The 26336-nt window shown below is 43.8% G+C and overlaps 3 protein-coding genes across 4 annotated transcripts in view; 1 reads left to right on the top strand and 2 right to left on the bottom strand.

Annotated features, from left to right (window-relative positions):
• rev3l (REV3 like, DNA directed polymerase zeta catalytic subunit) overlaps positions 1 to 15116 on the top strand; it is a 64418-nt gene extending 49302 nt beyond the window's left edge. For both annotated transcript variants that reach the window (XM_035143590.2, XM_035143588.2), the window contains exons 14-32: positions 21 to 958; positions 1071 to 1156; positions 1384 to 1509; positions 2002 to 2194; positions 2435 to 2546; positions 2823 to 2938; positions 3135 to 3253; positions 3795 to 3913; positions 4164 to 4305; positions 4764 to 5008; positions 6886 to 6994; positions 8176 to 8382; positions 8692 to 8801; positions 9700 to 9814; positions 9981 to 10118; positions 10400 to 10590; positions 11428 to 11674; positions 12474 to 12689; positions 14019 to 15116. In XM_035143590.2, coding sequence (XP_034999481.1) covers positions 21 to 958; positions 1071 to 1156; positions 1384 to 1509; positions 2002 to 2194; positions 2435 to 2546; positions 2823 to 2938; positions 3135 to 3253; positions 3795 to 3913; positions 4164 to 4305; positions 4764 to 5008; positions 6886 to 6994; positions 8176 to 8382; positions 8692 to 8801; positions 9700 to 9814; positions 9981 to 10118; positions 10400 to 10590; positions 11428 to 11674; positions 12474 to 12689; positions 14019 to 14159 — 3670 coding nt within the window. In that variant the 3' untranslated portion in view covers positions 14160 to 15116. The remainder of the gene's footprint in view (positions 1 to 20; positions 959 to 1070; positions 1157 to 1383; positions 1510 to 2001; positions 2195 to 2434; positions 2547 to 2822; positions 2939 to 3134; positions 3254 to 3794; positions 3914 to 4163; positions 4306 to 4763; positions 5009 to 6885; positions 6995 to 8175; positions 8383 to 8691; positions 8802 to 9699; positions 9815 to 9980; positions 10119 to 10399; positions 10591 to 11427; positions 11675 to 12473; positions 12690 to 14018) is intronic.
• A 4-nt stretch (positions 15117 to 15120) lies between these two features.
• mfsd4b (major facilitator superfamily domain containing 4B) lies at positions 15121 to 21100 on the bottom strand. Its single transcript, XM_035143591.2, has 4 exons — positions 20445 to 21100; positions 18681 to 18849; positions 17433 to 17549; positions 15121 to 16893 (listed from the first exon to the last, which is right to left on the bottom strand). Exons 1-4 carry the CDS (start codon positions 20712 to 20714, stop codon positions 15614 to 15616), a joined length of 1836 nt encoding a protein of 611 aa, XP_034999482.2. The 5' UTR covers positions 20715 to 21100; the 3' UTR covers positions 15121 to 15613.
• A 1921-nt stretch (positions 21101 to 23021) lies between these two features.
• Positions 23022 to 26336, bottom strand: part of slc16a10 (solute carrier family 16 member 10) — a 33528-nt gene continuing 30213 nt past the window's right edge. The window contains exon 6 of the mRNA XM_035143744.2: positions 23022 to 26086. Coding sequence (XP_034999635.1) covers positions 25860 to 26086 — 227 coding nt within the window. The 3' untranslated portion in view covers positions 23022 to 25859. The remainder of the gene's footprint in view (positions 26087 to 26336) is intronic.

The following is a 26336-nucleotide window of genomic DNA, read 5'->3' as shown; positions in this document are numbered from 1 at the left end:
TGCCCCTGTGTTTTCTCCAGGGAGGTTGGTGGCCGTAAACTAACGGTGGGTACCAGACTGGCAAAGGAGCTATCTGAGTTCAGTGGAGACCTGTCTTTGGAGGGCCTCCATTTCTGGAAAACAGCCTTCTCAGTCATGACACACCCTCCCACCACTATTACCTCATCTTCCCAAGCCCAGGGAGCTGAACCCTCAGTGGCAAGTAAAGATCAGGCTGAGTCTGACCCTTCCTCAGCCAGTGACAAGAAGGTCATTCTCCTGCCTTGCAAAAACCCACCAAACCGAGAGCATGTGTGCCAGTGGCTGGAAGCCAAGAAACAGTACGAGTGTTTACAAAAATGGCGGAGAGACACAGGGCTGCTGAATAACGACAGGGCTGGGTTGAATGTTGAGGAGGAAAACCCAGAAAATTCCGTGCAGCCGTCAGCTTCCTGCTGCTCTGCAGTGACGTTTGAGCTGTGTGGGAACCTTTCCAGCATCAGAAGTCAAAGGAGAAAGAAAAGGAGCCTGTCCCTAATCATGTCTCCTATGAAGAACACAGGCTGTCTAAGTAAATCCTCAGAAGAAAGTCCAGTTTCAGATGAAGGTGCTGTGGATCTTGAGCGGGAGGAGGAACAAGGAAAAGACACTGATGACGACGACGATGATGATAATAAAGCTTCATCTCCAGAGTCACCAGAGCTGCCTCCATGGCAGCAGTCCTGTCAGCCCAGCCCCTCAGGCCCAGAGCAGCTCAGCGAAAAAAGGGAAAGTGAAAACTCTCCAGAACCACTGTCACCGAGGCTCTCTAACTCCCTGGAGAGACTAGGAGACAACTACAGTCTCTCACCCCTTCATCGTAGTAATATGGACGAGGGAAGGACGAGTCCACATCTTCTTCACAGTACCCCCTTCCTAAGGAGGAGACAGAGAAGAGAGGAAAAGTTGGAGCTAGTGTGCAGTACGCCCATATCTGAGGGTAAGAAATCCAAACCTTAATCCTCTAATGAACACAGGGCAAAGGATTGTTATCAGTGACTACTTTATACTTTTGTTCTTGATTTTTTTTTTTGCTGCTTCACTTGCTGCAGAGAATCCCATTTCTGAGAGACTCCAGCAGAAGAGGAGAAGCCAGACAGGCGCCCTGAGAAGAGTGTTGCTGACCACACAGATACAGGTCAGACAACAAATGCAAATTTTTCCGACCTCTCACCACAACAGCCAGCATTTCACCAGTCCAGCCTGGTCAAGGAAACATTGTTAGAATGCCAGTGTGTAGTGTTGAGCGTAGTCGTCCCCCTTTTCAGTTTGCTTCATGAATGGAACCTCAATAGGTGTTAATTCTTTCATCTGTTGCACCTGTGTTGTCTTGTTCATGTAGATATTTCTCGTTGTCTTCCACAGAACCAGTTTGCTGCTTTGAATGTGCCAAAGAAAGAGACCTCTCAGATTGAAGGGCCCAGCATAGCCAACTCCTATGGCTTCAAAGTCAGTATGCAGAACTTGCAGGATGCCAAAGCTCTGCATGAGGTGAGCTGCACACAGACTTCTTTGTAAATGCACTTGTCTCATATCAGTATTTAGGTTTTTTGTTTGTTTTGTTTTAAGTTATTTTAAATCATGCAGAACTTGGGGATGACATGTTATCTTATTTGTAGAGCTAGGCATTGAAGCTCAATACTTTTTGGTAGCAAAATGTGTCAAGTACTGAAATCTGAGGTCACTTGTGGTCAACTTTGTGTGTTCACTTATTCTAAATGTGAGACCATCCTTCAATTAAATTATGTCTCCAGTTTTAGCTGGACTTTCTTCGGCAAAGTTGTTGTGTGGCTGTTTGTAGTTAAGTAGCATTTTTAGATTGGCCTCTTACTATTTATTAAAGATTTTTTTTAGAAACACTAAGAGCAGTGGCGAGGAATTCAGTGGGTAGTATCTGGAAGAAGTCTGAAGAAAATCCAAGTCTGGAGATACAAGCTTCAGAAGTATTTTTCGTTTTCACACAACAGTGTTTTCCCTCCTCAGGTCCAGTACCTAACACTGATGGGCATGGAGCTCCATGCAAGGACCCGCCGTGACCTCGAACCTGACCCTGAGTTCGACCCCATATGTGCCTTATTCTACTGCCTCAGTTCTGATGTTCCCCTGCAGAGTATAGAAAGCACCGTTCTAACTGGTGCCATTGTGGTGGACAAAGATTGTCAAAATTGTGATCAAGGTGAGGTCTTTCATTGCACAAACCCTCCGTTGGAGCCTTTGAGTCTTTGTATTAGATTTTTCCGTATTTTCCTCCCTCTGCACTGAGATTCAAAAATGTTTGTGTAACCAAATTCAGCCAAGTTTAAATGTTGCTGTGAGTTATTGAGGTGTTAAATATTTTGCCTACAATGTTTCAAATTAAAATAATGAGTGCCTGTTATCAGTCTGACTGATGAGTCTATTTAAATCCCCTTGACAGGTGACAAACGAACAGCGCCCCTGCTGGTCAGGTCGGGCGTCTCTGGGCTGCAGGTTAAATATGCCACCGATGAGAAGATGCTGTTTCAGGAGCTGATTTCTATAATGAGGAGGTGTGTGTATTCAGTGCTCTTATTGAGTGGAACTGAGCAGGTGGCTACAGCTTTGTGAATAGACCTGATCCTCTGCTGTGTTTTAGTTTGCTTCCATCCTGAATTTGATAGGGACAAAGCCAGACACTTATATGTGATTCTTTAAAACATAATTATTGATGAGAATGTGTTAAAATACTTTACCTTGCAGTGATATAATAGGAGCATTATGTGCAGTATTTTGATTTGAGGATATGAAAGTGAACTTTCTCTGCTTACATGTGTGTGTTCTGTCAGGTATGACCCTGATATCCTGCTGGCATACGAGGTGCAGATGCGTTCCTGGGGCTACCTGTTCCAGCGGGCGGCGGTGCTTGGTGTGGGCCTATGTCAGCAGCTGTCACGTGTGCCAGGTAGGGCTGGCTGTCAAAGCTGGTGCTAAGACTTAATTTAGAAGCTTAAGTATCGGCACAAGAACACAATCTGTTCGTACAGTTTTCTGTGTCTGAATGAATGTAAGTGTGTGTGTGTATTTGTAGCAGCTGAATGGAGAGCCTCTGGCAGCACTTCTGTAATCAGCTGTCTGTCTGGCTCTGTGCGTGTCCTCAGGTGACTCCGTAGAGAACCGCTTCACTGCAGACAGGGACGAGTACGGAGCCGACACCATGACTGAGATCAACATCATCGGACGCATCACCCTCAACCTGTGGAGGGTGATGAAGACTGAGGCAGGTGTCCTGGCATGACCTCCACCCAGCTCACACACACTGCTGTCAGCCAGCAGCAGTTGTGACTCATGACCTACTTTCTCTCATTCCTTCTTCCAGGCAGGATTTTCTTCTGCCTGCACAGTGCAACAGTGTCTGTTGCTTTCGGCTCTGAGCTCAGTCAATTTTTTATTGTGGCCTTAACTAAAGAAATTATAGAGTTTGAAATACAGAGGCATTTTCTCTCATAAATGTTTGGCCCTTGATTCCAGTCATTAGTAGATGTTTCATTTTAACGGATCACCAAACAAAAATGTGAGGAACCACAGTCATAAAAGATTCAGATGTCCTTTTACAAACTCTACTTCATGTCAGACTACAACGCATATTTTTTTTCACTTGATTTTCACCCAGTATTTTATAAAAATTGATTACATTTAAAGTCTGTTCACCACTCGAGTGTTTGATCAACAATGAGCCAAAGTCTGACTGGACTTGATAAAGTCCTTTCAAAGTGGTGCTGCCTGAAAGAAATATTCTGATTTCATATTTTCTTTTCCAGGTGACATTGAACAACTACAGTTTTGAGAATGTGGCTTTCCATGTGCTCCACCAGCGCTTCCCCCTGTACAGCCCCCGCACACTGTCTGACTGGTTTGACCACAACACAGACTTATACAGGTTAGTGCCACACTTCAACATAAATATCAAACATCACATTGTTTATTCTATTTTATTAATTTGTTTCTATTTTTAGTTGAAGCAGCAAGACAAGTGGCTTCGGCATTGTTTTTAATGAAACATGAACACACACACTTTAACTAAACCAAATATAAATAAACTAAGTGGTGAGTGTCTGTCACCCTGTCCAGTCCTCCTGTACTAATTGTAACACAGTGTCACAGTGAATCTACCGATGTGTGTCTCATAGGTGGAAGATGGTTGACCACTACGTGAGCAGAGTGCGCGGCACCATGCAGCTTCTGCAGCAGCAGGACATCATCGGCAGAACCAGTGAGCTGGCAAGGCTGTTCGGGATTCAGTTCTACCATGTTCTGACCCGAGGATCCCAGGTACTAACACACACACACACACACACCTGCAGACAGGAGTGAAGTTCTTCCTGCAGATAATGACACAACGCAGCATTTTATCTTCACTGATAGAAGATGTGATGCCCCCTTTATCCTTAAACACATAAATATGAAGTCAGTAGGTTTTATAATGATCAGTTCTACATGTGAGTGATTAGAAAAGAGCAGAGGTAAAATAATCGTTCATTAATTATAATCGAGGTAAACGTTTGAAATAATGGTGATATTGATTTGAAGTCATATCGCCCAGCCCTATCTTCTGGTTAGTGGACGACTACACAACCACCCCAAAACAATTTATGTGATACGATGGTGACGTCAGTTGTTTATCAGGTTTTACCAACATTTTGCCCCACAGGGTTCAAATATGTCTGTGCTCACTGCTCCTAGTGCGAGTGTCCTCTACTTATAGGTGGGTTCTCTTCTCGTCCCTACAGTACCGCGTTGAGTCCATGATGCTACGTGTGGCCAAGCCTCTGAACTACATCCCCATCACACCCAGCGTCCAGCAGCGAGCCCAGCAGAGGGCGCCTCAGTGCATCCCACTGGTGATGGAGCCTGAGTCGCGCTTCTACAGTAACTCGGTGGTTGTGCTGGACTTCCAGTCACTCTATCCCTCCATTGTCATCGCATACAACTACTGCTACTCCACCTGCCTGGGCCACATGGACAGTCTGGGAACGTAAGGTCCACACACCTACAGCACACTGCCTTACTTCCCTCATTATTTAAATGCAAATGTGCTGAGAGGTCTGTGGGTTTTCACTGCAAGGAAAAAAATCTTTCAGTTTTTTTTCACCAGGATTATTGTAGTTGCATAGCAACAGCAGGAGCCATCAACCTCCAACATGCATATTTCTACTACTCCAACATAAAAAAAGAGCAGACATACACTGGCTCCATGCCTTTCATTCTCAGCAGAGCAGAAAGTGACAAATTAGCTCAGGGGACAGATGGAAATTTAATCTCCTCGGTTTTTAAATAAATGTTTTATACAATTACTTATTTGTTCAGTAGTATTTGCAACTTGCTACATTTGTTGCTAATTGTATCAACATGAATATGAATATGTAAAAGAGCTCAACTCTACACACTATAATTTTGAGAAGTGTGAGGCTGGAGCTGCTCAGTGACATGGAGAATGACTCAGCATCACAGGGAATCTGTGCTAGAGGGCTCTTTTCAGTTGGAGGTCTTTTCCCCTCCAGAATCCCCTGAAGCTGACATCAGTCCGTTAGAGGACCATGGTGGTCCCAAGCAGAGGTGGGAATACAGTACAAATACTTTGTAACTGTATCACAGCACATGGGGGGGCAGCGCGAGACCCTAAGCGTCCGGAGGTTGGTCGGGATGCCGTGGTCGACCGATGTCGAGCGGCTGTAACGGTAATGATCCTCCTGCAGGTTCACCTACGGAAACCTCGTTATGATTTTACTTTGTCTAAATAGTCAAGTTTGATCGTCTTCTCGGCGCTGCACCAGGGCCGTGACTGACTCCGGCGGGGCCGATCCGAGGACCTCACTAAACCATTCAATCGGTAGTAGCGACAGGCGGTGTGTACAAAGGGCAGGGACCTTATCAATGCCAGCAAATTCCCCATCCATTTATTCCCTGTAAAAAAGTATCCAGGTGCTCATGCAGGACCTCGGTTCAGTTCACTCTTTATTATTCTGTCTGAAATTTGGGTTGCAGCAAAACTAGACTGTGTCCAGTGATTTTCTTTCTCTCTCTGTACCAGCACTGTGCAGGTTGTTGAGAAAAGAGGAAAACTATCCTATTTTGTGTTCCTAGAACTTTTTTCGTTATCATAAGGGGTATCGTGTATCATTTTACTTTTTACTTTTGTACTGAAGTACATTTCAGAGCCTGAAATATGTGTACTACTTAAGTAAAGAAAGTGAGTACTTTTGCCCCCTCTGGTCCCAAGCCGTCTGCTCCAGCCCCAGTGATTGAGCTCTCAGACCCGAAGCTGGCTTCTTTGAAAGTGAGCGCAGTTTCACAGACACACATTTGTAATTACATGCATAAACATTATTTTTATATTTTCAATTTCTGATATAAATTGTCAGCATTTTCCTTGCAAGTTCAGTATGAATTAAATAGTTGATGGTTTTTGAGCCATTTCTTTGAACCATATAATGCAGATTTCGTTTATAATAATAGGTAAGAAATGTCCACATCACATCAGCACTGATGTGTTTCATGATAAGACAGTCATAACATTTACTTTACTGTTGAAGTTAACAGTACCTCTATAAATGATATTGAAAGTAACTTTATCATTACAATTTTAGCCTGATTGTAATTTCATCTTGAATATTGTTCAGATTTGACCTAATCCATAGGTGATGTTAATGGATCAATGGATGTTAATGGACAAACCTGCTGTCACTGCTGTAGCTTTGTGCCTCAGTGTGGCCGCTGCTAGTCATGTTTGGGTGATTTAGTGGTGGTGAGGTGTAGATGCTGCGGTGCTGGCCAGCAGCCACAACTGAGTTCTGGTAAAGCATTCAAATGTATTTTCTTCATGATATTCATGCACTTCTGTCTCTTTCTCAGGCCTGATGAGTTTAAGTTTGGCTGCACCTCTCTGAGAGTTCCTCCTGAGCTTCTTTACCAGCTCCGCAACGACATCACTGTGTCACCCAATGGCATCGCCTTCGTCAAGGTACAGCCCCTTCAGACCTCTCCTCAGCTTCCACCAAGGTCTTAATGTTGTCCTGAAAACCACTTGGCCCCATTATGAATCATGTCTCTGAGTCCTCCAGCGATGCAGATTTATTAAGCTTCATTAGCTGCTGTGAATGCTGAGCACGTCAACACAAAGCCCACTTCATGCTCTGCATCCCTCCATTCAAGCTTTTCTTTGATTTGCTTATTGCTCCACACTCCACACTGGCTCCTGTCCCACAGTCTCATTACATAACACACACGCACACACATACCACAGCACAGTGAACTAGTATTTACTGAGGTTATAATAAGACACAGAATGAATCCAGATTCAATTCGATTTTTCTCTACAGCTGGATTTTGGCAGAATCCAGCCAGATGTTGCTAAAGCAGGCTAACCGGGTTTTGCCGTCTCCCTGTACTTACTCATTTGCTCATGCAGAGCCAAAATATTCACTTGCATAACATCAACATGGAATGCAAATGTGAAACAGCATTACAGTTAGCAAAGACTGCCAATCAAGAGGTTGGGTGTTTATAATCGAGGGGTCAGGTGCATACACCATGAACGCAAACACCCTGAAAGTGGAGAAAGGGGGAGGAGAGAAGACAGAGGGACCAGTGTGTAACTGCGTTTCAGCACCTTCACACTGGTTGTTATAATGAGAAATAAAAGTTGTTAATTAATTAAATTAAAAAAGAAATACATCAGATCCTATTTTGATGCATTTTTACAGTTCTCTTAACAGGTGTGTAGATTTGTTTGTCTATCAGACAGTGAGCGTCATCACAGTTTTATTTTCCCTGTTAACAGAAAGCATAAGGTTGTGAAGACTTGTAATGGTCAGTCACAGCAATTATGAGATTTATGTCAGAACTGTATTTTTGAATCAGTTTATTGTCGTCAATCATTCCAAAAATATTTATTTTCAAAACAGATGGGCTTTGTAACCTGAGATAAGATGGTGGATTGACTGTCTGGATCATGACCCTTGATATATAGATCTATATCAAGGATCATGACCCTTGATATATAGATCTATATGTCAGGGGACACAAATCCGATTGGGAGCCTGTTCCACTGCTGGATTAATGCAGCCGTACACACTCATTCACACTGACTTGGAAGGTTCCTCCACTTGCACACATTCTCATACGTTTAATTTTCCTGTTCAGTCCTCAGTGCGTAAAGGAGTCCTGCCCAGCATGCTGGAGGAAATCCTCAACACAAGGATCATGGTGAAGCAGTCAATGAAAAGCTACAAGCAGGATAAAGCCCTCATGAAGCTGCTTGGTGCCCGACAGCTTGGACTCAAGCTCATTGCCAACGTCACCTTCGGCTACACTGCAGCCAACTACTCTGGCCGCATGCCCAGTGTTGAGGTAAGCAACGGTTGCTCCACGAGGGTGAGGGGGAAGGAGAGAAGGATGAACCTGCAGATTCATAATATTTAAATGATGCCAAAGTCTAACAAAGCTTGCATTAAAAAGAATAAACAAGGAAGAGGGCAACAGATCTGTTTTGGTTATGTTTTCAAATTCCAGCTTTCTGTCCAAAGCCCTTTCTGCTTATTTTAGTGTAAAGAAGCAGAGACAAATAATCAGGGCCATAGTTGAACCACTGCACCAGTGTTTCCCCCATCTTTTCCTACACGATTTGTTCATCGGGTTCTTGTCATCTGTCGTTTCCAGGTTGGAGACAGCATCGTTCACAAAGCCAGAGAAACCCTGGAGAGAGCCATCAAAATGGTCAATGACACGAAGAAATGGGGAGCGCGTGTTGTGTATGGTGACACAGACAGGTAGGCAGCATTAGTACTTCCTCCGATCCTGATTCACTGACACTCCACCGTCTCTCACCGTGTGTTCACACAGTGAGCAGTTCTGTTCATGTGTCACTATTTTCACTGATGGCACCTGAACTGTGTTTTCATGCAGCGCCAACATTTTCAGTTATCAGACACTACAGTGTTTGCTGTCATCAGCGTCTGTATTGTTTTTAACAAATAGTTCAAAGGTCCAAATCAATTCTCTGTATCACAATGGCTGCAGCTACCACATTCACAAAGCTTTGATTTTTTATTCTTGCTGTGATGTTTTAAACTGCGAGAATAAACTTTTTGTCTCTGTTTGCACATCAGTAATGAAACTAAATTAGATCGGCAGGAAAACTGAAAAAGATCTGTGCCCACATTTATCAAGTGTCTCACAGGAGTCTGTCTACTTGACACACTTCATGTCAAACTTCTTCATATTTTCAGTAATGTCTTCACAGCATGCGTTCAGGCACAGTATTGAGTGCAGGTCATCTGCGTTTTGGCAGCAATTAGGGAGGAATCATGCCCAAGAACACGTGCTGTATGCTTCTCTAACCACTTCAGATGCACATAGCCATTTGATGGAGAGTCTCAGCTAATCAAATTAAAATTTTTACCCTGAAATGTCATATAATGAATTCTTGCTGCTCCTTTCTACAGAGACACAAGATTGTCATCAGCAGGAATCATAGGCTGCACATACATCATGGTACATTAAGACACAGGAGAGAAGTCAGATTAAGTCCTGATGACCGACTCAATAGTCGTCAGAAATGTCAGACCTTCCTCTGACAGATCAGCCATTCCTCTGATCACTCAGCTCTGTGGCGACTGGCTGAATTCATGGTGACAGTGATGGTGAGCTGCTCTCTGTTCTTTGCAGCCTGTTTGTTTTGCTGAAGGGAGCCACCAAAGAGCAGGCGTTTAAGATTGGCAACGAGATCGCTGAGGCAGTGACTGCAACCAATCCCAAACCTGTCAAGCTCAAGTTTGAAAAGGTAATACTTCACCACAGGAGCCACTACACACACACACACACAGACAAATGATCTGTGCAATTTGATTTGGATTTGTCAGTCTGTGCCAATTGTCTTTCTCCATCTGCACACTTAAACATATTTAGAGGTACAATTAAATTCTGTGTGTCTGTCCCGTCTGTCCCAGGTGTACCTCCCCTGTGTACTGCAGACAAAGAAGCGCTACGTGGGATACATGTATGAAAGCCTCGACCAAAAGGAACCCGTGTTTGACGCCAAAGGGATCGAGACAGTGCGCCGCGACGGCTGCCCCGCTGTTTCCAAGGTAACAAGCAAACCATTTCTCTGTGCTCTACACCAATCACAACCATGCCAGCTTTCTTCCTGCTCTCGTCTACTCACGCTTGTCAATCAGGAAAAATGCCCCTGGTATTGTGTCTAGACTGAAATGTACCAGTGTTGATGCCATTCAGTCTGAGTCACACAGTCACTGCGCATAATTCTATTTAAATATCGAATCAGTCCTATTTATTTAGTTTCATCTCTGTCTACCGTCTTCTTTCTCTCCTCATGTCTCATGTATTGATTGCTTCATGTCCTCCTCAGATTCTGGAGCGTTCCATTAAGCTGCTGTTTGAGACGCGGGACATCAGCCAGGTGAAACAGTTTGTGCAGCGTCAGTGTGTGAAGGTCCTGGACGGTCGGGCCAGCATGCAGGACCTGACCTTCGCCAAGGAGTACAGAGGCACTGGCTCGTACCGGCCCGGATCCTGCGTCCCTGCACTGGAGCTCACCAGGTGTGTGTGCGCGTGTGTGCGTGGCGTGTGCGTGGTGTGTGCGTGTGTGTGTGCGTGTGTGCGTGTGTGCGTGTGTGCGTGTGTGCGTGTGTGTGTGTGTGTGTGTGTGTGTGTAGTCATTGATCATTTACAGGAAAGCTACAGGCAGACAAATTTCCCACCACAGCAAAACAAAAATGGTTTGGTAAATGGTTTTGTATTTATACAGCGCTTTTCCAGTCTTGATGACCACTTAAAGCACTTTACATTACAATTTGCCATTCACTCATTCACACACACATTCATACAGTGCATCTATTAGCAGCATTAGAAGATAATGAATGACTAAAGTCCTTAGTTTTACTTGGACGAATATGCGTGTGTGTGTCTGCGCGTGCACCCATGTGTGTGGCCATATGCAGGAGAGTGAGGAAGAGTGTGTCAACTACAGTTACTGTACTCAGTGTGAATCCAATTACTCCCTCCCCACAGTGCTCGTTGTCTAACTGCACTAGCCTGCGTGTACAGTACCTGAGTCTGTTGCTAGGCAACCCAGCTCTTAATGGATGGGAAAAAAATCAGATTTCGGAGGCACGGGTGAGAGGGAAACACTCAGCCTCATTCATGAGCTCTAGCACAGACAGTACAGTGTTTGTACAACAACACAAAGCAGCGGCCATGTTGATTTCTGATGTTGCTGCAATGTTGTACAATATTAATTATTTGAGTGACTTACAGTCAGATGTGACCTCTGCATAAGAGCACAGGTTAAAAGCAGATTTAAAGCTCAGCGCTTATGAACAGGTTTTTTTATGAGTTGATCCGTTTTGTCAAGTCTTCTGTTTTGATTGATCCCAGGCGTATGATGGTGCATGACCGTCGACTGGAGCCCCGTGTGGGGGAGCGGGTGCCCTACGTGGTCGTGTACGGGATGCCCGGCTTGCCCCTCATCCAGCTGGTGCGTCGGCCGATGGACGTTCTGCAGGACCCCAGCCTCCGCCTCAACGCCACCTACTACATCACCAAGCAGATCCTGCCGCCGCTGGCCCGCATGTTCCAGCTGATCGGAGTGGACGTGTTCAGCTGGTACCAGGAGCTGCCCAGGGTGAGAGGACCCACTGGGATTCTTATGTTACGGTTACAACTTCGAGGCAGCACAGATGATAATTCTCTTATCTAACAACATGAAAACCTTCTGAACAAAAGAAGGAAGCAGAGGATTTCTAATAAAAACTCACAGATCTGAATGAGCTTGAGTTTAATTAATTCTTGATTAATGAGATAAAGTGACTTGTCAGCTTTCTGCTGAAGTGAGTAAATGTTTCCATTCCTGTCACAAGCGTGTGTCTTCAGTGGAGAGAGAACAAAGGCTGAGGAGAAAATGTCTCTCCTGCTTCCTGCTGAGGATCGAATGAATCTCATCAAACCGCTGTGCTGTTGCTTCAGTCTGTGTCAATACTGAAGTGAAGATCTGCTCTGATAGAGCACACACGCCACCTGCTGGTCAAGCTGATGCAGAGTTCATCAGAGCAATGAATGTGACCACAAGCCAAACCTCAACTTGGCCTCTTATGACTCTGCAGAAGTTTAATGGGATTAATAAAAAGAGAAGACCCGACCCTCAAAAATATCACAATTGTCTGTAATTTGTGTGCAGACAGCTTTATTTCATACCCTCATACTCCACATTATTACTTGGATTCATTGTATGACAGTGTAGATTGGACTACATGGAGACACAGACGGACGTTTGGTGTGGACACATACACTGACCTGACCGTGAGCACAGAAATCCCTCAGAAAAAGAACAAAGAGAGAAAACTAAATAAAGCATCAGTTGTTTTAATGATATTCAGTTTTTTTTGGTCTGCAGAGGTTAACATGCGTCCTTCATCTCTCTCCAGATCCAGAAAGCCTCCTGCTCTGCAGCTGCCGGAGGAGAGGAAGCAGGGAGGAAGGGAACCATTTCTCAGTACTTCACCACGCTCCATTGCCCCGTGTGTGACGAGCTGACCCAGCTGGGCGTGTGCTCGCGGTGCCGTGCTGAACCCCAGAGAGTTGCTGTCACACTCTACCAGGACATCAGGCAGTGGGAGAGTCAGCAGGACCAGCTGCTGAAGGTGAGAGGCTGGACCTGAGGGGACCGATCCTCAAGATCCACTGCTCATGGTTGTTTTAAGATGTAGAAATATGGATCCTTTCAATGATTACTACTTAGATTACATGGAAAATGATTATTTAAAGATTTAAAAAAAAAAATAAAGAATAATTTTATTTTACAATAATTTACCTGCTGAAAAGGTTCAGGTTCATTGAAGGTTTTCGAATCACACTTGTGCATGTTGCATAGTAGACTGTGATTGGCTGCTAAGTTGAGCTGTTTTCAGACATGCACTGAACTCTGGAGATGTGTACACACACACACACACATCTGCACAGTGAAGCACAAACATCCAAACAAAGGAATAATAAATTAAATTCAAGGTTTGATGACCACTCAAAGTGCTTTACAGTACAGTTTTTGCCATTCACCCATTCATAGAGTGCATATTTATGTCGCACTATTGTGGGACACTTTTGGGGTTCAGTCTTCAGTCATCTTGCCCAAGGACACTTCGGCATGCAGAAGCGGACCTTCTGGTTCGAGGATGACTGCTCTACCCCCTTGAGCCACAGCCGCCACTTAAAAACAAAGAGTAGCAAGTGTCCTTCAGGCTCTGCTGCTGACTGGACTTTATACAACAGGGTTCGATATGAATAGAAGTCAATCAGACACAAAACCCTGCAGCTCCACCCTCACAGTCTGCTGCTCATGTCCTCGGCCTTAACTGTAATGTAGAGATTTGAGATGAAGCGAAGGAAGTCTATCCTTCTTGTGTAAGTCATTAGAGTCTGTGTTTTACATACAGCATTTCTGTCAGAACACGGTGGGGGAGAGGACAGGATTTGATCATTAGGTGGGACTGTAACTGAAAGTTAAGTGTTTACAATGTTAGTGCATAAACCAGTTTTCCTCGAACCAATCAGGAACAGAATGTGGGTAATTGCGTCATCGTTTCCAAATGTTTCATGTAGCAGCGCCAGAGTTTTCAAACTAAAGTTGGGCCAACAGTGTTTCCAGACTTTTTCTATTTTAGGAGCTCAAAAACTCCAGGATAGTGTGAATATCAGGCGTAAACTTAGCAGCAGTGATGCGTTCTAAAACTAAGACGTAGTGGTGGATGTAGCCTCAGAGTGGGATACAGCAAGTGTTTTTAAGTCTTTGTTCTTACTGATCTCTGAGCCCATCTCAGAGGGTTGTTTGGACAGTGGTTTGGATGAAACACCAGTAGAACTGTGGATTCAAACACCTTTCAGATCTATGTGAATATATAAAGTGTAAACTTCATCACAGCCTCTGGAGTCCCACTTCCCTCATCGAGTGTGTATGTGTGTGTGTTTTTCTGCAGGTCTGCAGGAACTGCAGCGGCTGTGCAGAGCGGCAGGTTCCCTGTGTGTCCCTGGACTGTCCTGTCCTTTACAAGCTGGCCCGGGTCAACAGACAGCTCTCCAAGGCCCCCTACCTCCGACAGCTGCTGGAGCAGTTCTGATTGGCTCCTGAACACAGTGCTCTCTGCTGATTTGGTGCTAACTGTTGCCCCCCCACCCCATCTCAGTGTTTGATTGTCAATTCAGTTGTATAGTTAAAATGGTGCTTTGATTAAACCCTGTTGGGTTTTCATCGTCTTGTAACTGTTACTTGCTATTCAACCGTTTTTCTGCGTTTGCAGACTGTCTGGTTTGAGCCTCCTGAGTGTGGGAGGGGCTCCCTCCCCCTCAGGGTTCTGTTCGTCTTCATCCTTGTTTGCTGCCATCTCCATTAGCTGCTGTTGGCTGAGTGAAGCTGATGTGTGGGGTGACACAGCTGCAGACTGCCTGTCATGGAACTACGTGCAGTCCAGTCAACAATGACTTGTTGTCTCTTGATAGCGCAGAAGCAGTTGGAAGTCTTTTAAGGAGCTCCTTACAAATCTCAAGACAACATTCTGCATTTCTATATGACGACTGCAGGCATGTAAATACTTCCTGTACATCTCCATCTATGACCCCACTGTTCACTAGCACCAGAGAAACTCTAGCTCTGGCCATGAATGCAATCAAACTGTCTTTATGCGTTCTGTTGTTCATTCATTTCACTTCGATTGTACTGATGTCCATTTTGGCAGATTTGACACGTCAAACTCTCTTCAGAGTGGAAACTGATACTATTTCAGTTTTTTTAAATCTGGGACTGTTGCAATACTGTATTTTGATAATGTATGTCATGAAGAGTATTATTTCCCTGTGCATATGGTTTTGTTTACATTACCAAGTTTCTGTGCAGAAAAAAAGCTGTCATCAAACTCTGTAAAGTCCTGATGTTCAGTTCTACATACAGCCATACACAGGATCTGTCTATTTGTATAAATGTAAATAGTGATTATGAAGGAGGTGTTTCTGTGTTTTTAATGGACATTGCTGTAGGTGGAGGTTTGAGATTGATATAATAAAAAGTCAATGTATCTGAACGTCTTCTTTCAATGATTTAGTTCATTAAAAAACTTCATGAATCACAGTAACAACACATGATTGAAGAACCACCAGCCACTGGACACTTAACAGGACATAACAAAAACTGCCAATTACATAAGTGCATACAACTTCACGTACACAACTATCACCGTCACACACTCAATGCATTAGTGCAAAATCAAATTCCAGTTTTAAGACATCAGTTTTTGGCAGCATGAGGATGAAGAGGATAAGTGTCCATGGCTCAACTCATTCACTCTGCTCATCCGTCCTTGAGCAAGGCACTGAATTCCTACCAGCCCTATGGCTTCTGTTCCACAGCTGACCCTGACCTTTGACCTCAGTGTGGAAGGAGTAGGTCGAATGAATCACAAGTCCTTCACAATGAAAAATTCGTAGTGTCACAGACTTCAGAACCTTCATCCAGCAGTTTTAAGACGTGAAGCTGCCTGTGTTCTGTGAACGATCAGAAGCATATTGAAGTGTTTTCAGTTCAGTCTCTCTTCTCTCTGTCTGAGAGCAGCAGCTTGCGTCTGGGGGAGTCTCCGACCAGCGAGATGGAGTCTGAGGGGGAGGCTGCCCCTGCGGACAGAGGCTCCATCACACCGCTGACATCGGGGGGAGACGAAGCCTTGCTGGGTGAACTCAGGAGACTCGCTGTGTCGTCCATCTCAATCACCTCAAAGTCTGCATCATTCCACTGATCCGCCTCCATGTCTGGCTCCTCCTCCTCCTCTTCATCATTGGCTCCTGAATCCAGCAGCGCCTGACGGAATTCGCTGTCGTCGGCTTCGGGTCGACCCGTGGTGCGGGGTTTCCTGCTCTGGCCATTTGGGGCAGAGGCCAGCTTGTACATGACAGGGAAGAGGATGGAGGTGAAGGTGGCGGTGATGAGTGACAGGTACATCAGTAAGGGGTAATGGTAGAACTTTCCCAGGAAGCCTACAAGAGCGGGCAGCACCATCTCACCCAGTGCTGAGCCCACCACAAACACTGCTGCTGTGTTGCCCGTCACTGTGGTGTACTGCTCCATCCAGGAGATGCCACTGGGGAAGGTCGTGGCCATGGAGGCTCCATAGAGACCAGTGCAAACCCACAAGACCACTTTCTCCCTGCTGAAGAGGCAGAGGAGCAGCGAGGAGATGGTGGAGCCCACCAGGCTCAACAGGATCAGGGTCCCCGGGTACACACACGCCGCAAAGAAGATGGCAAGCCCTCGACAGGCAGCAAACGTTGCCCAGAACAACGAGTTCAAACCGGCTGCCTGCGACTGTTGCATGTGTGCGTAGTCCTTGGCGAAGTTGTAGATGAAGGTCCCGTATGCCACCTCAGCACCTACGTAGCCAAAGAAAAAGAAGAAGAGCAGGACAACAAGAGCGGTGTGGTGTTTGGCCACCAGGGGCTTTCCTGACGACGTGCGAGCTTTGTCCCGGGACATGCTGCTGCGGGTGTAGAGGAAGAAGAAGAGTAACGACATGAGACCGACAAAAGAGCCAATCACAATGTAGGCCCACATGGACTTGAGGGTGATGCTCCTGCTGTGGATGAAGCTGACGAATGTGTGAGCATCGGAGACGGTGGGGACTTGTTCTGGGGTGGCAGGAGGTGTTGAATTGGTGGGTGTGGGTCCCATGCTGCTGTTTCCATCTGGCCCAAACAGCATCTTTGCTATGATTGGAGACACAAAGGCCCCAGCAGCAAAGCTGAAGTGCAGAGCCTGCATGTGAGGGCCTCCCTGCTCACCCCAGGTCTTCAGGATGAGCACATTCCCACCTGACAGACAGACAGACAGAGAACCACTGGTTATACAACATCCACCAGAAGATCCACCATCTTGCTGCTGCTGTTTACTTTTATTGTGCGATGTCCTTTGTTAGGTAAAAAAAACAGGGTGTGACCCAAATACCAATCAGCAGGGAGTGAAGAACGACACACAATGGATTTGGCCTCACACAAGCACTTTGCCATTGCCACAATCAGGTCCACACTCTCCCTTTCTCGTGTGGTTTTGTACTGTGACCAAAGCTTGGTCATTGTTTTTGCTGCGTTTCCAAATCACAGCACAGATGGATGACATGAACGTGTCCCTGTTGATGATTCACCGGGCTTTTTACTGCACAACGTGATGTGTTTTGATTTCATATTTTACACCCTTCCCACAGTGTGACAAACAGTAAACGTATACAATCACTTACACAACCTGTTTATCCCCTGGGGCCAATAAAGTGTCCATCTATCCATCACTCTATCTATCTACCCTTCTATCCATCAAAGAATACCTTGTCGATCTATCAATCTAAGTGCTGTCTTACCTGTGTCCAGAACACCCATAGACATCCCGATGCTGGACATGAGCAGGGTGAGGAACAAGGCCTGCGTACAGAACGGGATCGCACACATTCCAAAGGACGTGACCAGCATCGATAAACCTGGAAAGACACATCATTTCATTTCAGATCAGGTGCAAACAGTCAGAAGAAGTGTGAAGTGTCCAACATCTATCAGACATGTGGATGTGAGGACTGCAGACACGTGCCACAGTGACTACGTTTACTGCTTGATGACTCATTGCCTGGATGCAAACAAAGTAAAGTTGTACATTTTGCAAAATTAGAAAGAAAACATCTAAAATGGTAAACAGTGGCATAGTGCGCTCTTTCAGGTTGAGGTTTTAAAACTGCCGGAATAACGTTGGACAGAATGGCATAATCTGGTTATGCTCTATAACATGTAAACAGGAGTATGAACGGAATATTCTTGTTCTGAATAGAGTCAATAGAGGGAATATTGGTGTCCATGTAGAAGCAGTCAGTGTGATCCCCCAAGCATATTCACCACCATGTTGGAAGACTGACAACAAAGGATGATGCTGCTCATGTGGGAACTGTTTGGTTGCTCTATAATTTTCTATAAGTCTCAACCTTACTATGTAAAGTAGCTTGTGATGATGTTTGTTGTGATTTGGCTCTAAACAAATACAATTGAATTGGATTAAATCAATGCCTCATCCTACTGCAGCCTGGAAATCACATGAGCTTCTTTCAGACATGTACTGAACTCCTGGAGATCCTCCGAGTCCGAGTGAGAGCCTCCAGAGTTTCTGCAGACTCTCTCTGCCGGACCCCCGAGTAACTCCGGAGGAGTCGACATGTGAGAACACAAAAAAGATCCTCCACAGGATTCAGAGTTTGTGGGGATAACAGCTGATTCCTCACTTCCTGCCTCTGTCTCCCACCTCTGGCCTAATTAATGCGGAGGAGTTGTTACTGCTGTGAGTGCAGAGAACCTCCCGCTGCGGTGTGCATTTGAGAAAGGAAACCTCTGGACCCCAGAGTTCCTCCGGAGATCACGTCTGAATACAGCTATGAAGTCGTGGTCACACAACTGTAGAGTTTTAAACTCCTCCAACAGGCAGCTGTGGTTAGCAGGTTGCCTTTGAGTGGCTCTGGGTGGCTCTGGCAGCTCAGACTATCAACGCTTCCTTCACCAGCAGCCATTTATGTCTACAGCACAATGTCTACAAAACCACATAGAAGAAACACATTTGAAGGAGGGGTTACCAAGCAGCAGGTGGGGGCTCATGTAATCGAAGAGAAGGCCCCCTAAGAGGGATCCTCCTATGTATCCCGCAGAGCGACCGACGAAGATGTAGGACAGGTTGCTGATGTTCTTCTTCACATTCACAGCCAGGTCTTCAAACGTGGGGCCAAGAACTGAGATACTCATCCCCTAGAAAAACAAGAACAATGGGGTCAAATCTGTCAGGGAAGGTCATGTGACTGGTTCTCAATCGACCATCTGAAATCTCCTGTATCTGAGAGGTTTGTACGCAGCACTCCTTCCTGTTAACGAGCACATGTATAAACTCCCCTACCTTTCACTGTGTCAACCAATATGTGACAGTAGTAACCATGGTAACATGCAAAATGAGACTTAACTGCCGCTAAGAAGATAAACTGAGGCTAATATTCATATTATTTGCATATATCAAGCAAATATCATGTAGACTCTCTAGTGCTTAAAAAGGTGCTTGTGTGGATTTTAGTTCTTGAACAACCCCTGTGCTGCAGTGAACCCTCAGTGGGAGCAGCTGCCTCACTCCCATGTTCAGTAAACAAGTGAACCAGGCCTGCAGATTGACACTCAGATGGATGCAGATTCATTCCAGTAGTGTGATCTAGGTAAATGGGCTGAAAAGCAACTATGCTAGTCCTGTGTGTGGAATACTACAGCAGACTCACTGTCATGTCTCACTCACTGCTCAGGAACTGACAACCTGACAGTTGGTCAGTACTAACCCGGAGCAGTTACTGATTAGAGATGTCTTTTATTACTATACCTTTGTTACATGATACATGAGTCAGAAAGAACGTATCTGTACAGGGTTCAAATCAACTGGTAGTACCAATAAAATAAATATCCCATGACAGCTCAGCATTTATGTTTTGCTTTCCCCTGTCTACCCAGATTATATCCTTTTTATATTTCCAATCACATTTGGCTCTACAGGCTGCAATTTGAATAAACTCATACAATAATGGATTTGGAGGAGAACCCATCAGGAAGGATGGGCCTCCTTCATTTTAAATACTTTGTTAGAGTATACACAGACTGCTCTGGATAATCTACAGACTGGGAGAGAGTTTGGAGAAATATTTGATGGTCAGAAAACCTACATCATACAATAACAAGCCTGGACTCAAACTTAATTGAAAATATCTACTGCTGCAAACTGGACCCGAACTGTGTCCAGCAGTTAGAAGTTTTTGGGAACAAATAAACATGTCTCCTGGTTTAGGAGACGGACCGCTCTCCAGTGTTTGCTCTTGAAGGTTGATGGTGGGCAGAATTTGAACCATACTCCCAGACAGTAACTTTCAGGATACACTGCTGCTAAAGAGATTCTGCTGGATCGATGGCAACCACCATGTGATTCTTAATGCGTCTCTTGATTGACCTCATAGTGCACTGACATTATCCTGCATGTAGAATCGAATTTAGATCCATGGGGACGGTGCAAGTTGAGGTTGGGAAGTAAGCAAGCAGGGGTGGATCCAGGGGAAGGACCAGGGGGGGGCATGGGCCCCTGCTGAGATCTGACTGGCCCCTGTCCTGTCAGTCGTCTAAACTTACTAACAATACGAACTACATCATGAAAACATGGCCATTTGTTGGGGGGGTGTATTTGATTGACATGCCCGTCTATCAATTCCTGATGTGACCATGGACATTAACAGAAGTCTGTGGATACTCAGCTTGTTATTAGATCCCTATGCTGAACTGGAAGTGTTGCACATTTGAAAAGCCTTCATTCATTACTGTACCAGGCCCAGGAAGGAAGCGGAGAGGACCAGGGTGACCATCCAGCGGCCGCACGCTCCGGACCCGCCCCTCCCTCCGCCGACCACCTGCACCCGGTCGTCGCATCCCGGGTTCGTCGCCCTCTTGGCCGCCTTCAGCGCGCTCTTCAGTCCCCGCCCGGAGCCGCCGTCCTTCCTCTTGTCGAACAGGGTGTCCTCCTCCTGCTCGTTGTCCTCCTCCTCCTCCATGCTGGCGAACCGAACGTGCTTCTTTTTCCCCGCGGATGAGGACATACCTGTCGGTCTGTTACACGTCGCGGCCGAGCGGACACCGCCACACAGCCGCTGTCTGCTGTGTGTGTCTGCCGGTGTGGTTCCTCCCGTCAGACGCTCTCCTGCAGTAGAAGCGCGGTGAAGTCGGTCATGTCTGTTGTCTGTGAGTCAGTGGACAGCAGCAGCGTCTTTATTTACAGTCTTTAGTCCTGAGCCTTCATCTGTCACAGCCACTGTCAGTATGGCTGCTGGAGCCAGAGATCGTCTATTCACAGTGGCGTTCACTCGGTGTGGGCCATATAAAGACCTCCTCTATTCAGAGAAGTCCCCGCTCTCAGGATCTACCAGAGTTCAGCTGCACATGGGTCTGATGGTTTGTATCTGTGTTGTCTCCTGACGCGACTGTGGGGCTGTATCAGCTGGTCACCAGGGCTGTACAATGTATCGGTAGTGTAGAGTGTATCATTAGTATAGAATGTATCGGTAGTGTAGAGTGTATCATTAGTATAGAATGTATCGGTAGTGTAGAGTGTATCATTAGTATAGAATGTATCGGTAGTGTAGAGTGTATCATTAGTATAGAATGTATCGGTAATATAGAATGTATAGTCATATAGAATGTATCAATAATATAGAATGTATCAGTCATATAGAATGTATCAATAATATAGAATGTATCAGTCATATAGAATGTTTAAATAATATAGAATGTATCAGTCATATAGAATGTATCAGTCATATAGAATGTATCAGTCATATAGAATGTATCAATAATATAGAATGTATCAGTCATATAGAATGTATCAATAATATAGAATGTATCAGTCATATAGAATGTATCAGTCATATAGAATGTATCAATAATATAGAATGTATCAGTCATATAGAATGTATCAGTCATATAGAATGTATCAGTCATATAGAATGTTTAAATAATATAGAATGTATCAGTCATATAGAATGTATCAGTAATATAGAATGTATCAGTCATATAGAATGTATCAGTCATATAGAATGTTTAAATAATATAGAATGTATCAGTCATATAGAATGTATCAGTCATATAGAATGTTTAAATAATATAGAATGTATCAGTCATATAGAATGTATCAGTCATATAGAATGTATCAATAATATAGAATGTATCAGTCATATAGAATGTATCAGTCATATAGAATGTATCAGTAATATAGAATGTATCAGTCATATAGAATGTATCAGTCATATAGAATGTATCAATAATATGAGTTGACTAATAATCTGAAAAAACCGAGCAGCCTCCATTATGACAGGTCATGTGACACTGTGTGTAAAACAAACCCTTTGGTACCCTGAAGTTAGAGCGGAGGGAGACCTCTTGTTTTCGCTTCCTCTCTGATCCAGCTGACGCATTAGAAACTAAAGGATACAGGAAGTGGTGTAAGTTGTAAAGCATTCAGAGGACATGGCGCCCTCTAGTGGGACATAACAATAGAACCTTCCCACACTCCAGTCGGTGAGGGTTTGTACACACTGTGTGTGACCATAAAGAGCAAGTTCAACTAATATAATTCTACTAATGTACTTTGTTCAGTGTAATAATACATGGAATTATTATTACATATGCAATAGAGAATATAATGCTAAGTTATAAATAAGTAATAAGTAACAAATACATAACACTAGCTGTTATTTGTCTCTGAAACTTTACACTAGTGACAGAATAGCTTGAAATATATTTCCAATATGTCATAATTATACTCATGTACAGAACGTGGATGAATGTGCTTATTTTAATATATATTACATTTATTTTAAAAGAAATTTCCCTCAGACCTCAAACTGAAAGTGTTCATATATCAAAACAGGTTTATCTTCATCTGGGACTTTTGTGTCCCATCAGTTTTGATGTTGGATTTTATTTTGTGGATAATCTAATAAAAACTGACATGAGGATTGGCTCATTCTAAACACCCCTGTGCACGGACTTCATCTAATACTACTTCTCTGCAGACACGTGACGGTGATGTTTAGTTCTTGTTCATCTGGAGGAGGTCTGCACTCTTTAAACATGGCTTTAGATAAAAGCATCTGTCAGATGAATCAAATGCGATGAGTAAAATGAAACATATTGAGGGTCATCCTCTGTAGGGGTCTGTCAGATATTGATCATCTATCACCTGGGTTGTCCCACATGTGACTATTTTCTCTGCGTTTGTTCCATCAGACATCCCTTCCTCTTAGACTGCTTCCAAATGAATAACCATAAGTTTAGTGCACCCTGGTAAAGTGTGTAGAGAACTGAGGGGGACACATGGCATGGGATGAGTCTTTAAAAAATAGAACAAATTCAGGTCACAAAAGTCTCTAATTCACAATCTACTCACTTAATGACACAAATAGGGGAGAAGAGACCAGAAAGTTGCAGTCCATTAATCATCTTCTTTCTTTCAGCCTGTTTGCCTTGTACTTACGTCTCATAAACATTTCAACTAGAATTCTATCAACTGTCCAATAACTGCAGGGCTGAAGCTCAGTGATGTTCATACTGTACCAGGCACACACACGAGAACACATTACACAGAAAGTCACCAAAAGTGTAAACATATTTTTTTTACTATCTTGATAATGTTGAAATCTGATTATGTTTACATAAATTGCATATACTGCAGCTCACCACACATCCTGCAGTAGATAGAAAATATATTTAGTTCACTGATTGAAGGAAATTAATAATCACACATGCAAAAGAGAGCAAACAACACATATCCAAATGGAGCATTAAGGAAAGCGAGCAGAAAGAAATCACGCAAACATAGAGCAACAAAGAGCAAAGACGCAGTCTTTGCAGTCAAATTTTAAGGAAGGAAAACTATCTGCACTTGAAGCAAAAAAAACATGCATACACACAGAGAAATGTTCTGGACAAATCCAGTGGTTGGATTGGACGGGATCGAGCCAAAAATAATAACAGCAAACAATAAAATGGTAATAAACACTGAGGCACATAAGCTCATCCAAAAAGGCAAACATGGCCCAGGAGTCCTGTTTGCCACAAAGTCCCTTTGAAAACACTATTACCACAGAAAACAGGTTGAATGTCAAGGCAGTTTCAAAAGGCTGTGAACTAAAATCATATCTAGATAATACAACTTTTTGGACTTTCTCTTTGGATGGCACAGATCCCTTCACGAAGCAGATATAAGCCATGACTCAACTTAGTGAGCCAGTGAGCGTAATAAAACAAAGGTTACAATCAAAATTCAGAGGTACAGATTAAGTAATTTCTCTGACAAGAAATTACTTGAGGCTCTCATTGGTGAATATCACACATTTTAATCAATCTAAAAATAAACTATGAACACAGAGTGTGCTTTAAACAGTCATACATTTCATTTAAAAAAAGAGGCTTGAAAGGAAAGGCAACTGATGTGATTTATAATAAAAATATAGATTTAAAAAGGAGAAACGCTGCCTAAGTTTCTTACACATAAAAATAAGATATTTCATTAAAGAGCAAAGCTTCAGGCAGCAAGATCATGTTCCACGTTGTGTTTTATTTGCGTTTCTCTGGTCACACCTCTCAAAAACAAACACTGGGGCAGCGCCTCTGATGGAAGAACAGGACGGTCCAGGATGGGGAAGTTCTACTCTTTCACAACATCTGAGGTAGAGTGTCCCAGTTCTGCAGCGGCAAGACATCATCGACCCACAGCATCTCTGTAATGGTGTATTGTCCTCCAAAGGGTCTCTGGAGTTTTCCATGGATATGTGACATGTTAGGATGGTTCACTGACACTATCTCTGAGCTTCAGGCTGACGCATGACAACAAGCAAACAGGATTAACACTCAAATTTCAGCCATTTGCATTTCAGTACATTTGGTCTTCAATAAATGAAATTAATGCTTTACAGCATTATATTCTCCACAAAATCTAAAAAACACATATATATATAAAACACTTTTCTGTTGAAGGTTAATGACATGGACATATATAAGAGATTCAGTCTCTCAAATGAAAAGATACCATCAATGTGTAATAGCCTTTTTATAAAGAAGAGAACTACAGTATTTGTAGTTCTTTGTTGAGGTTTTGAGGTCATCCATCAAAGCTCACATGTTGTTAACAGAGTGAAGCTTGTTTTATGACCTGGGCCTCAGTAGATTGTAGTAGAGTATAAAGTAAAAAGTGAAAATGTTCGGGCCAAATAACAGAGAAAAAAGAACAAATAAAAAAAAAGTAAAAAGGACTCCCACCACTGTGTGTTTTAAAAGAAATACTGCTTCAATTCACTACTACAATCAGTGAACATAGACCTAAACACTAACACAATGTTAATATGTTCCTCATTTAATGTTGTATGTTTAATGTTTCATGCTTAAAGCTGCTTCCCTTGAAGTGTCTGAGCACCGTTACAGCTCAGACGAGCCCAGAGCTTCACAACACTGTAACTTCTCTTCTATGAAGCCATTCTCTCTGTCCCTTTAAAATACTATGAACTCCTCATCCCTGGATGTGACATTTGGCTTGCTCTAAGTGTACACTGGAGACAATTATAAATGTTTCCGTAGAGATCTTTAGCAGGACTGTTTCCTTTACATTGAGGCAAAACAAAGATGTTGATTAAGGCAAAATCAAGTTTTTTTCCTACACAGAATTGGTTTCATTTCCTGTGTAATCTAGTGTGTTGTTTTATTCCATATATATATATATATATATATATTATATACTGTATGCATGTATCCAAATGTGTAAAAAATGACTCCTTTCCCTCATGATTGTCATATTTGGTAAGACTGTGTAGCTTTCACACTGCATTTAAACTAACGCATACTACAGCACGTCTTCCTTCCCCTGTGACAAATATGAAATATGCATAATTTTTTTCCATTTTCATTTAAGCTCATAAAGTTCATAAAGTTATCCTGTTCTAAGATTAGTTCAGTCCAATTAAAATGCATAGTTCTTCAGGATCACATTCATGCACTTCAACATGTTACTCTTTCTGATATGTTTCATCGCTTTGGCATTTTCTGACATTCTCCTACTCAAGGCAGTCTCTACAATGTGGGCTGAACACAAACACACGGAACCACACACACACACACACACACGCACACACACACGGTATGTTAATGCTGCCGGTCAGCTGCATGTCTCTCTCTCAGTCTGTTCAGAGTGACACTTAGAGGACAGACTCTCCCGTTTTGCTTTGTGCGTCCTCCCGAGCCTTCTCATGCTCTATCATCGTCTGGGTGACGTCTTGCTCCTTGCTCAGGACTTTCTTCTCCATCCTCTTGCGCCTGGCCTCCACCCAGGGTATCAGACACAGCACAGCTCCTCCGAAGATCGGTGGGATGCCTGCCAGGTAGAAGGCCACGTCGTAGCTGCCCAGTCGGTCCCTGAGGAAGCCTGCAGCAGACGAGGAAAGAGGAAAACAGGGATGTTGTCAGGATTCCAACAGGGGTAAGAAAAACCCGGATGAGGTTTCAATGTTTACAAAGTTCTTTGTGAAACACTAAAACAGCTGCCTTTTCACATTAGATGTCTTTCAGTATCAGACTTCACTGTGCACTCCACACATGAAGCTCACGTTACTGATATTGGTACGTATATCTAGAGAGCCTAATGAACACGCACAATGCAGCTTTAGTCATATATG

This window comes from Hippoglossus stenolepis, chromosome 20 (genome assembly GCF_022539355.2).
Source record: "Hippoglossus stenolepis isolate QCI-W04-F060 chromosome 20, HSTE1.2, whole genome shotgun sequence".
NCBI classification, from domain to species: Eukaryota; Metazoa; Chordata; class Actinopteri; order Pleuronectiformes; family Pleuronectidae; genus Hippoglossus; species Hippoglossus stenolepis.
The sequence above is the reverse complement of the archived record's forward strand: the minus strand, read 5'-3'. Positions and strand labels throughout refer to the sequence as shown.

Coding starts and splice junctions, on each gene's coding strand:
- mfsd4b (XM_035143591.2), bottom strand. CDS start 20,714: ATGTCCTCATCCGCGGGGAAAAAGAAGCACGTTCGGTTCGCCAGCATG. Junction 17,550..18,680: donor GAGCCCCCACCTGCTGCTTG/GTAACCCCTCCT, acceptor GTGTCTTTCCAG/GTTTATCGATGCTGGTCACG. Junction 16,894..17,432: donor TATGGGTGTTCTGGACACAG/GTAAGACAGCAC, acceptor TCTGTCTGTCAG/GTGGGAATGTGCTCATCCTG.